Source organism: Anoplophora glabripennis, unplaced genomic scaffold (assembly GCF_000390285.2).
Source record: "Anoplophora glabripennis isolate ALB-LARVAE unplaced genomic scaffold, Agla_2.0 scaffold73, whole genome shotgun sequence".
NCBI classification, from domain to species: Eukaryota; Metazoa; Arthropoda; class Insecta; order Coleoptera; family Cerambycidae; genus Anoplophora; species Anoplophora glabripennis.
The window spans coordinates 1,234,189-1,246,896 of NW_019416874.1; the positions used below are offsets into that span (position 1 = coordinate 1,234,189).

General features: G+C 27.1%; 1 protein-coding gene across 1 annotated transcript in view; it reads right to left on the reverse strand.

Moving 5' to 3' along the window:
* Window positions 1-1,996: 1,996 nt before the first annotated feature.
* LOC108904994 overlaps window positions 1,997-12,708 on the reverse strand; it is a 17,234-nt gene continuing 6,522 nt past the window's right edge. The window contains exons 5-7 of the mRNA XM_023455600.1: window positions 10,742-10,891; window positions 5,842-6,042; window positions 1,997-2,383 (exon numbers count right to left, since the gene is read on the reverse strand). Coding sequence (XP_023311368.1) covers window positions 2,081-2,383; window positions 5,842-6,042; window positions 10,742-10,891 — 654 coding nt within the window. The 3' untranslated portion in view covers window positions 1,997-2,080. The remainder of the gene's footprint in view (window positions 2,384-5,841; window positions 6,043-10,741; window positions 10,892-12,708) is intronic.

Genomic DNA, 12,708 nt, shown 5'->3' on the forward strand with positions numbered 1-12,708 from the left:
ATATATATATATATATATATATATATATATATATATATATATATATATATATATATATATATATATATATATATATATATATATATATATATATATATATATATATATATATATATATATATATATATATATATATATATATATATATATATATATATATATATATATATATATATATATATATATATATATATATATATATATATATATATATATATATATATATATATATATATATATATATATATATATATATATATATATATATATATATATATATATATATATATATATATATATATATATATATATATATATATATATATATATATATATATATATATATATATATATATATATATATATATATATATATATATATATATATATATATATATATATATATATATATATATATATATATATATATATATATATATATATATATATATATATATATATATATATATATATATATATATATATATATATATATATATATATATATATATATATATATATATATATATATATATATATATATATATATATATATATATATATATATATATATATATATATATATATATATATATATATATATATATATATATATATATATATATATATATATATATATATATATATATATATATATATATATATATATATATATATATATATATATATATATATATATATATATATATATATATATATATATATATATATATATATATATATATATATATATATATATATATATATATATATATATATATATATATATATATATATATATATATATATATATATATATATATATATATATATATATATATATATATATATATATATATATATATATATATATATATATATATATATATATATATATATATATATATATATATATATATATATATATATATATATATATATATATATATATATATATATATATATATATATATATATATATATATATATATATATATATATATATATATATATATATATATATATATATATATATATATATATATATATATATATATATATATATATATATATATATATATATATATATATATATATATATATATATATATATATATATATATATATATATATATATATATATATATATATATATATATATATATATATATATATATATATATATATATATATATATATATATATATATATATATATATATATATATATATATATATATATATATATATATATATATATATATATATATATATATATATATATATATATATATATATATATATATATATATATATATATATATATATATATATATATATATATATATATATATATATATATATATATATATATATATATATATATNTATATATATTGTTTTTTATTTTTTATGATTGATGTTATATCATCATAAATGATAATAATATTCAATGTTTTATTATCTACCTAATAAACAAAAGTCGTGTTATATGAAGCTACATCTAAAGTCTGTACTACCTACTAGAAGCCCCAGAATTTCGTGTAAGTTCCAAATTACTTTTGTGAAGCAAATAGTTTTTTTTAATTATTTTTATTGCTTTGTAAACTCTCTTCAATATATTTAAAAATATCAAAACTATAAAACGGCTCTTCTTCCGAGCAAAATGATAGTTTTACTTAGAAATTCCAATGGTAATAAAAAAGACTAATCGGATTTGCAAGATACTCATTGGCTTCAAAGTTCTGAGATTTATAGCGCACTGACTCCTTGTATTTCTGCAACTGGTTAAAATATTTGTAAGTCAATTAAGCGGGTTTTTATTTTTACTTAGATGAATTAGTGGCTCATGTTTGATAACTTTAAATTAAACAATACATATTTTTTTAAAACGCTGTTATAAAAAAAAACTAAATAATTTACAGAAATGTTTTTGGAGATCTAAAATTGATACCAAATAGTCTATACAAAACTTCCTAGGACTTGAAATAAGGGAAATATAAATCATGTTATATTAATTTACTCTATAATTACATTTTAAGAATGTTGTTACTTCTATAAGGTTTGTACTACTATAGCATTCTATGACAATTTACTTCTCATAACAGATATAAAAGCCTCCAAGCCGATTTGATTTATTTCATAATAAGGCAGAATTTTAAGTAGGTTTCTCCAAGCTGTAAGTTTAGGATAAGTACTCTCATTAAATGGTATCAGAACATTGGCGTTTGAGATAGTGGTAAGTATACTAAAATCGGCGATGGACAAACTGTCACCTGCTACGTATTTATTGTGTTGCAGGAAAATTTCGATAAAACCATACGCTTCGTTCACGGCCTTCACATGTTCTTCACCAACTGGTTTCTGTCCCTTAAGAATGGATAACTAAAACGAAGGAAATAAAGATATTACTTTTCCCATAGAAAATAGAGAAGTTGCTAAAAACTTGTCAACACATAATCAGCCCTATGCTGTATGAACATTGACTTCATATCAAGGTTGAAATTATAAGAAAAAATGACATTTAGACAGACATTTCAATAAAAATGGAGGTTTACTATGCTGTAAAATACAAATTGATTGAAATTTGTCAAGGGTTTGAAATGATGTCAAGTAACCTTGAAAACTTCAAAAGTTGGTATGCACTAAAGCAGAAATTGATATAAAACTGCAGATCAAGGTTGACAAATGTCAAGAATTGTAACGGAAGTCGAAAACCTTCACGTTACGAAACTTCAAACCAATTTAATCAACAATTCTTGTTGCTCCAGCTAGGGTAGCACACATAATTTATTCCCGTGCAATATTACATAACCTGTATATCCTTTGATATGAAAATTTGGATGATTATAATGAGAAATACGTTCCCAGGCTTTCTCCTCTTATTATTTTATTATATCCGTCTGATCAATAATTATTTCCAAAAATTTTGTATATTGCGAACGGGTGGCTTTTTTTGATGGGATATATTTAAAAGTAACAAATAAGTCTAGAAATTGTTTTGTTAATTTTATGTTGTGATATTTACCGTTTATATGCAATTTATAAATTCAGAATAACAAAACTGATGATTAAGAATATTATAATAAAATTTTTGACTGATGTCACCGTTTCTGTCCATATAGATTGTTTCCATAATTACCGGTATCTCCAAAATTGAAGAACAAATCAATTTTCATTGAAATCACTTCAAGGTTGATATTAATTTCAATGTTTTTACAGCATAGGGCTGAATCTCTTGTAATAATACAGAAAAAAAGTGTATATAAAAGTTGTACAGAATCAAAAAACCTAAAGGATAAAATTAATTTGAAACACATAGGGCGATGAATGAAAACGGGACACGCCAAATATTAGTAATATTACATTTTTTAAATGGAATACCCTGTATATTTTTAGACATATGGATTTCTGAGAAAATTCTATATATGGCAATATAAACACTTTAATGTTTTAGTGCGGGGTTGCCAAGTTATGTAGAAAATTCTTCGAATTTTGGAAAAAACATGACCTGGAAGAAGTTATATTAACTTTGCAACTACTAACACTTGGAGCAAAAATATTTGTCAGAGTTATAGGCAAATGTTAGGCAAAGACTCCAATATTAGACTATAATATTAATATTATAATACCGATATTTTATACAGGGCATTTTTTATAATACGATCATTTTAAGAAAGTTCAAACTTAATTTTCTAAAATTTTTTAAGTGGAAGACCTTGTATTTTATTGTTCTATTTTATTCACATATCAATCCACTTCAACTTTTATTAAATATGTTGTTATTTTATAATAATAATAGTGGTCATTTCTTCATTTGATTTATATTTATTGTCTTCAAATTGGATTTGTGTCCTATCTGTCCTATTTATTTTATGTCCCTATTTGATTCATCTCAGTATAACTACTACATTTGAAAGTTTTTATTATTTACCTATTACTATAAAACTATGGAGGATTAGAAAAATATTTTTTTTGTAATTGCATATCTCATCCATACAACTGGTTATAATTTTCCTAATTTAATAATCTTGTCTCTATCTCTTCTTGTAATTCAAATGTCATAATTGAAAATATTCCCAGTATATATTTTTGATACTATTTACAAATACATATTTACTATACTTGAAAGAAAACTATTTTTTTCTATAATGAAAATTTATTAAAAATTCTTTAAAAATTCTCTAAAATTTTAAACGAATGTATTAAATGAAATAATTCAGATTGAACTAAATTATTTTCCTTTTCTTGCAGTTCTTTTTCTCTTATAGCTTAAATACAGGGTGTTCCGAAATTCATGCAACCAAATTTGGTCATAGATTCTTAAAACAAATTTAGGGGACCCGTATTTTTTCTTTTTGACAACTTGCGCCCTCTTTTGGAGTTACATCCCCCTGAAATCTACCAATAAGAAGTCTTTTTCATATCTCATAACCATGTTGTACGAGAATCACTAAATTTGGTACACAGAGGTTTTATAACATGTGGAATCTCACAGTGCTACGCTTTTTCGCGAGAAACTCCCTTAAGACACTTTTTCGTGGCCCCCTTGTCTTTGGAACCATAAAAATTTGGTAGCAAATTTGATTTTTTTTTTAATTATTAGTTAGCTGGCATTGAATTTAGAAACTTTTTTTGTCTCTTGACATTTTTCTCGAAAACATTGCGTTTTACGAAAAAAGTATAAAGACATAAAAAGTTTATAAATTTAATGACTTTCTCGTGGACTGACAATTTTTAAGAAATTTAAGTATGTAACCAAATTTTTTTGGCTCCAAAGACAAGGGGGCCCACGAAAAATTGTCTTAAGGTGATTCCCCGCAAAAAAACGTAGCACCATCAGATTCCACATGTCATAAAACCCCGAGGTACCAAATTTAGTGACTCTCGTACAACAGGGTTTTGAGATATAAAAAAAAGATTATCCTTAGGGGCGGATTTTGGGAGGCTGTATCTCCGAAAGAGGGGGCCACCTGGCAAAAATAAAAAATACGGGTCCCCTAAATTTGTCTTAAAAATCTGTGACCAAATTGTGTTGCATGAATTTCGGGACACCCTGTATATATATTTGAATAAATAAAATATTGATAGAAATAATTATGTTGAAAAGATAATTAATTTCTGCACAAGATGGGCCAAAAAAAATACTGAGTGTTCCATTTAAGTTAACAAAGTTATAACTGTTTGAAGTTATCAATATGTACAGTCGAAAATTAAACACTCGGTATCAGATTTTCTAATTTATGGATATTCTGTTAGGTTGTTCCATACGGGTTCTATTCACATACTGAATCTGAAATTGATAACTAATTGCTGGAATAAAATACAAAGGATCCCGCACAACCTTGCATCTGTCAAATTTTTCATAAAAATGTCAATATGTCAAAAATTATACATTTTAGGACTACGCTTGTTATACAAAGTGACCTTAAAATTTTAGTAGAATCCTAAACGGCAAAAATATATAGGGTGTTCCATTTAAAATAACGAAGATGGCGTCGACTTCCAGTATAAGGGTATGACCTTGAAAATATTTTAGTTGTGTTTCCCCACTGACTTTGATAAGTTGCCAAATTTTCAAATTTTTAAATAAGTACTTTTCCAGATATCGATCGCGGCGATTCCAAGTGGAATACACTGTATTGTATGAATCAATGTAACAGGCTGGTTCTAAATTGTTTTCCGGTATTTTTAAACAATGATATAACATTTTTCAGAATATGAATGTTTTCTGTATTCTTCAAAATATATTATTCATATTTTAAAAGCCTTTCTGGATACTAATTTATCCAGTATTATTCAAGATTCTATAGTTGGTATGTTAGATGTCAACATAATCTTACCACAGCGCAGGCATGTCTAGCGAAGAGAACACCAGAGTCAAAATGAAGTCTTTGATCAATAATTGCTCTTCTTCGCAAATCCTCCGGATATAGTGACTTATCTTTAGCGTATTTTCCTACCAGGTATGCCATAATTGCATGGCTGTCATATAGTACAAAACCATTGTCATCCAGTGTAGGTACACTGTGCAGGGGATTTAACTGAAAGAATACAAAAATATAATACTAAAAGCATTAATTGCGTACAATTATTGTGCCTAATATCATGATTTAATAATTAGGTGATATAATAACAATTAGAAATTATTATTTATAAATTTATACCGACCTAATGATAACATACTACAAAAAATGTATAATTATTATGATAAACGTGGTTCTGCTTTAGATTGGATTTTTACCTTTTTAAGATATAGAAAACAATATGTTTGCCATTACGTTCGAAAATAACGCAAGAATAAAATTTAAGCGCCTCCTTCGTTTGATGCGATCGCCAATCCTCTCCCCGCACCGTCTTGCCTACTGTTTAGCTAATAAGCCGAACGATAACGCGCGCGTGATCCTTTAATAAACTGTCTTGGAGCGAATGGAGGTGACGACTGACGACAGTGTTTTCTTTCTGGGTGTTGTTGGAAAGTTATAATTGCGTTCGATATTTTAAAGTCGCATTTTTGTTTTGTATTTGTTGTCTTTAGGTAGTCGGAACATACATAGATACTTGCAAACATACTTTTATTTCATTGAGTTTTAATAATTTGTTTTTTTCTTATTGTGAATCATTTAAAACTTCATAGTCGCATTTTTGTTTCGTGTTTGTTTTCTTTGGGTAGTTAGATACCTAACTACTTACTTATTAATTAAAATTGATAGTCCTGAACATAGGCACTTTAATTTAATTAGTTTTGTTTTCACATAGGCGTAAACAAATAAATAAATAGGTAGGTATAAATAAAAATAAAAAAATTTGCTTAAAAATTTGATAAAGGTCGTTTTTCACCCCTTGGCGCATTGGACATTATAAAACTCGTATACACGAAGCAAACGCAAAGTCAATAACTGCCGTTATTACCGGCGTCATCCGGTCCGCTGTAGCGAAATGCCGACACGGCGGCTATGATCATCCGACCGAATTATTCCTATTTAAACAAAAACTGAAAACATTTTTAATACACTTTTTCTGATTTTTTTTCCTGCTGTACTTTAGGTTAAGTGTAGTTGTTAATTGACTATTGTTATACAACCTATGTTGTTTACAACAAAATGAGTAGATAAAAAATAAATAAATAAATTTATTTGCTGTACAATACCTCTGCTGAATTTTATGTTGAGCGGTGACTGAACTTGGGTCGACGCAGGTAATCATTGTCTTAAATCTAAGAAGGTGCTTTACTATACCGATTGTATTTTTTAATCTGAAATTCAAATATCTAGAGTACCCTACGTAAAAAATGTCAATTATCAAAATTTAATAGTTCCGCGGGGACAATACATTAGTTAAAATTAGTTCCCCCTCGTAGAGTGCTTATTTCTCGAGATATTTGACAGTTTCAGATTAAAAAATACTCCCGGTATATTCGATATCGAAGAATATACAGGGTGTACCGGTACTTGATACAAAAAAGTCGAGTAAAAATACATGAGGTCAAAATAATATCAGTTATTCATATAAATTTTTTTCACACGGGCCTTCGTTAACAAGTTACGGGTCCTCAAAGGTGAAAATTAAAAAGTTATTTTTATTTAAAGTCTCTAAACTATTAACTTCAGCATGATGCAAATTTATTGATCGATAACACACGCGTACAGCTTTTTATGTTGTAAGTTAAACTTCATTATGCCCAGAACGCCAGGGACGGACTATGCCCAATGGTTAACAACTCAGAATTTTTGCATAGATGACGATCGCAATCTGCCTGCATAAAAAATAAGTTCCCTGAGGAATTTGCCAACGATAATAGCCTCGTGGTTCAACTCGGTAAAATTAACAGTTTAGGAATTATTTGTGATTTTATGCCATAGTGCACATCGAGTTGCGCCTCCACCATTTAAAAAATAATTAGTTGGATATAAATGCTATATTACAACCGTACATATTTTTAAAATAAGAGCCTAGAAAATCTTACTCGACTTTTTTGTTTCAAGTACCCTCTGTATATAAACTGGTTTGAATATAAAAGTGTAAAAAATTGGATTAATTTGAATTATTAGTTCATTGTACTGGTAAAAATTTTTTATCAATCCTCACGGACGATATTCCTAAAACACTTTGTACATTGCAATTGATATACCTGTTATGGACCAAGTGATAAATCGGGCATTATACATAATGCCCGGTCATTATGTAAAATGCCCAATGAGTGTGCAATTTGATAATAATTATTCAAATATTCAAATTGACCGGGCATTATACATATTGTCCATGACCTTTTGGGCAGAGTAATACAAACATATTTAATTACTATTTTTTTATTATTATTGTCATTTAACTTAAAATTAACTAAATGTTAAACAATTTAAATAATCAGACTCATTATTTGGATTAATTAGCAAGGACTTCTACATTATGAATCCACTAGTTTCTGCATTTAAAACTTAAGGAAAGTCATATTAAAAATATAGGTAACACAAAACATATAACATTTAAAACAAACATTTCACAACATATAGTTTTATAGAAGTTTTGACATTATTATAAAACATAAAATAAACTAAAATTTAAGCAATCAGACTCATTATTTGGCATAATTAGCATCTAATAGTTTTCTAAATATCCATGATTAATTACTAAAACACACACTAACTCCGTCCGTATTCGCTTACAATGCAAAACTAAACAAAAACAAGTTTGAAGTGCGTTTGAAGTCCGCCGCACGAGCCGCACGGTGAATGGCGCTCTCTGATTGGTCAAAGCGTGTCACGCGTGCTTCCCTCCCCGCACCGTGTAAAATTTAGCTTTCTTATCAAATTGCCCAATTGTCACGTAGCAATATAATAATGACTGTGCAATGTGATAAATAATGAAGTTTAGATAGTAATTAATCACTTAGCGCGATAGAACTAGACATTATTCATAATGCTCGCACATTATTAATAATCCCCGCATTAATCACCTGGTCCATAACATACCGAATTTATTCCAGTTATTGTTAACATAAAGAAATGATTCATAGCATATACCCTTTTTGCAATATCTCCTTTATTTTGGAAAGAGAAGTATATAACCTTACATTATTGCAATCCTAAGAAAACGTTCCATCCCATATGCAAAAATGTACATGTTATTTTGTTTAAAGAAAACACATATTTGACATCTGTCGAATCCCAAATGCAACATACAATTGTTTTTCTAAGTACTCTTTGCAAAATACAAAAATTAAAAATTATAAGGTAGTAGAACATTACCTTGAATCTAATAATAGACCAGTGCTTAAGCCTTCAAAAATGGTAAAAAGTGAAAAAAAACTATAGTAGGATGAAACCCATTGGAAAAGGAAGAGAATATAATAGAAATGAAAGGGAAAATAATTTCCGGGCGATCTGAGGTCGGGAAGGGGAAGGGGGTGAGTTTTTAAGGGTAAAAAACGGTTTATCTTGATTTCCGGAAAAACTACTAGTCTTATGGAAAAAAATTGAGTGGCAAAGTTGTAGGTAATAAAAAGATCTACAACTTTTCTATTTACACTTTTTTCACATAACCTCAAAATTTATGTGAAAAATTCAAATGAAGTTTTTGGTTTTTTATTTTTCTTTTACAAAAAAATTTTTTTTTCACGAAATTTGGTGAAAACTTACCTATTTATGTCCCAAAAACGCTGTAATTTTTTGGATTTTTACTTAATATCGAAAAAGCACCCTAATTTTCAATCGAAAATTCTCACGTCAAAATATCTGCTTTTTTAAAAACGTCGGTGGGCTTTTTCTTCGTTGAAATCTCTACTTTCTGATGGTGTAAAAAAATATATATTACTATGGTAAGTTTTCTCAGGAAATGCAAAGAAACGAAAGAAGATTCTACAACTTTCTCAAAATATTGTAGATGTCTTATTAAATATTAACTTTATTAACTTATTTGGTTGTTAATTATAATAGTATATTTCGACTTGTAATTTTTTTGTTTATCAATGTAACATGGAATCTTACGTTTTTCGAGTAATTAAAGTGTAAATTTTAATAAATAGCTCAAAATTGTACATAATGATTAGAAAAAAATTTTCGGATTCTAGTTCGTTTCTTTGCATTTCCTGAGAAAACTTACCATAGTAATGTATATATTTTTTTACACCATCAGAAAGTAGAGATTTCAACGAAGAAAAAGCCCACCGACGTTTTTAAAAAAGCAGATATTTTGACGTGAGAATTTTCGATTGAAAATTAGGGTGCTTTTTCGATATTAAGTAAAAATAAGGTGAAAAAATAAATATTTCAAATCAAAAAAATTACAGCGTGTTTGGGACATAAATAGGTAAGTTTTCACCAAATTTCGTGAAAAAAAAATTTGTTTGTAAAAGATAAAAATAAAAAACCAAAAACTTGGTTATTTGAATTTTTCACATAAATTTTGAGGTTATGTGAAAAAAGTGTAAATACAAAAGTTGTAGATCTTTTTATTACCTACAACTTTGCCATTTAACTTTTTTCCATAAGACTTGTAGTTTTTCCGGAAATCAAGGGAAACCGTTTTTTACCCTTAAAAACTCACCCCCTTCCCCTTCCCGACCTCAGATCGCCCGTAAATTATTTTTCTTTTAATTTCTGTTATATTCTTTTTCTTTTCCAATGGGTTTCATCCTACAATATTTTTTTTTGGTTTCAAAAATTATCGACCCTGGTCTATAATCTTAATATTCGAATTTAAATAGAACAAACTTCTGTGTTATCAATATTATTGAAAAGTGTTTACCTTTATGAATTCTGGATTGTGTTGCTCCCCTTTGTAAACACTAACTTGTACTAAGTCCATATCTAAGCCGATCGCCTTTGCACACATTAAGGTAGCCCTTGATGAGGGGCTCACTGGATCATAATATAATTTTGGAGCCATTAGTGAACGTCGTTAATGCAATGCTGATATAATGACAAAATATTATCGAAGCAGTGACGGACACCGAAAATATTCTGGGCAATATCAACTCTAGCTAGAGAGATACTGGACTGGATATGTCTAGCAATGATAACGGTATCACTTCAGAATTTAGTGTTGGGACTATTCGAATGTAAATTATAAAACTATTCGATTCTACCAAGGTCCCGAATGCATTCGATTCTGTTGAAAGTATTCGAGTAGTCATTTGTTCAAATACCTCGCTAGCGCGGCGCGCGTTCATATCACATACTTCTATACATATACCAAGCACTGCATATCTTTTACATTGAATGACCTTGTTCCCAAAAAGAGGAAAAGGGGGGATAAAAGTGTATATGTTGCACTTTGTCAATTTTGCGCAAGCCCTAAAATTTAGCGGATTATTTCAAATGAAATTTAATAAATTTAAAACAGAGCAAAATTACCAATTATTATTTTGTATATCTAATTATACAACTTGTTAATTGTAATCCATGAGAATTTAGATAGTGAATGTAAAATAAAATGGGTACAATAAAACGGAATCCAAAGGAGAGTACAAGTGTGTTATTTATATAAAATAGTAAACATTTTTTGAAATTTAAAATCGATACATCTTCACAAAAATTCATATAAAAATACACATTATGTACAAATATACATAAAAAATAATGAGTTATCTACCTTAACTAACACGTATATAAATAATAATAAAAGTAAATTATATCAATCATATTAACCTGTGATTCGTGATTCACTGTACCAGATTCAATTTGATTTTCTAATATATGCTAAATATCAATTTTATTAAATATACAATGCAAACCTAGTTAAGATCTTGGAACACATTGAAGCAGTGCCGGTTTTAGATATAAATTGTCCCTAGGTATTATTTTTCAAATAAAATAGCTGATCCAGTTTGTGATCCAAACACAAGTAGGTACATTAAGTGTCGTTTCTTTATTTGAACATGATCACGTAAAAACCATGTTTGACCTTTCGCCATATGAAGATGTGGTATCGTATATAGCGGGCTTTGTAACTTCACAGGTTATAAAAATAATTTCTTGTGACATTTACAAAAAATATATAAATGGAAACTACTCGTCTCCTTTTAATATACAGGGTGTCCGGTAAGTACCTCCTAATCTCTCGGGAGTGTATAGGGGAGGTCAAAATAAAACTAGTCCTTCCTATAATTTTTTTTCCTAATGTGCTCACGCGCCTTTGACAAGTACTTTAAAATCAACAGGGTCTAACAACGAAAACAATAGAAAAGAACTCCATGGAGACAAGAGTAATAATAATTTGTAGATGTATTTTGGTCATAGATGTTGATTTTACAAGAAACGGCATTATTCATTCCCTTAATTCACCACCAGTAAATGTTTATGGTGAATCTGTAGGCTGGCACTAGCGGGAATGATTTTATTGTAAAAAAATAAATTTTAATTGTTGTTGTATTTGTTACCAATTTTTTTCAAAACCGATTTATCTCGCAAACCGTTCATTTTTTCGAAATAAATAAAGAGTACCATTTTTAAAGAAAAACCTTCAGAGTATCTAATAATAATATTATCAGTTTGATAAAATTACTTCTGTCAAAATTTTGAGAAAAATTGTGATAGGGCCAGTCCGTTTCTGGACACCTGATAATAGCAAAAAGTTGATTTTAGCATCAAATCGTAGAGCTCCATGTGTAATACAACGTACGAAAATTTTATTAAAATATACAGGGTGGTTTCAAAGTTATAACCCTAAACGTTAATTTCTAGGTACCCCTTTGACCCCCCATAACTCCGTTA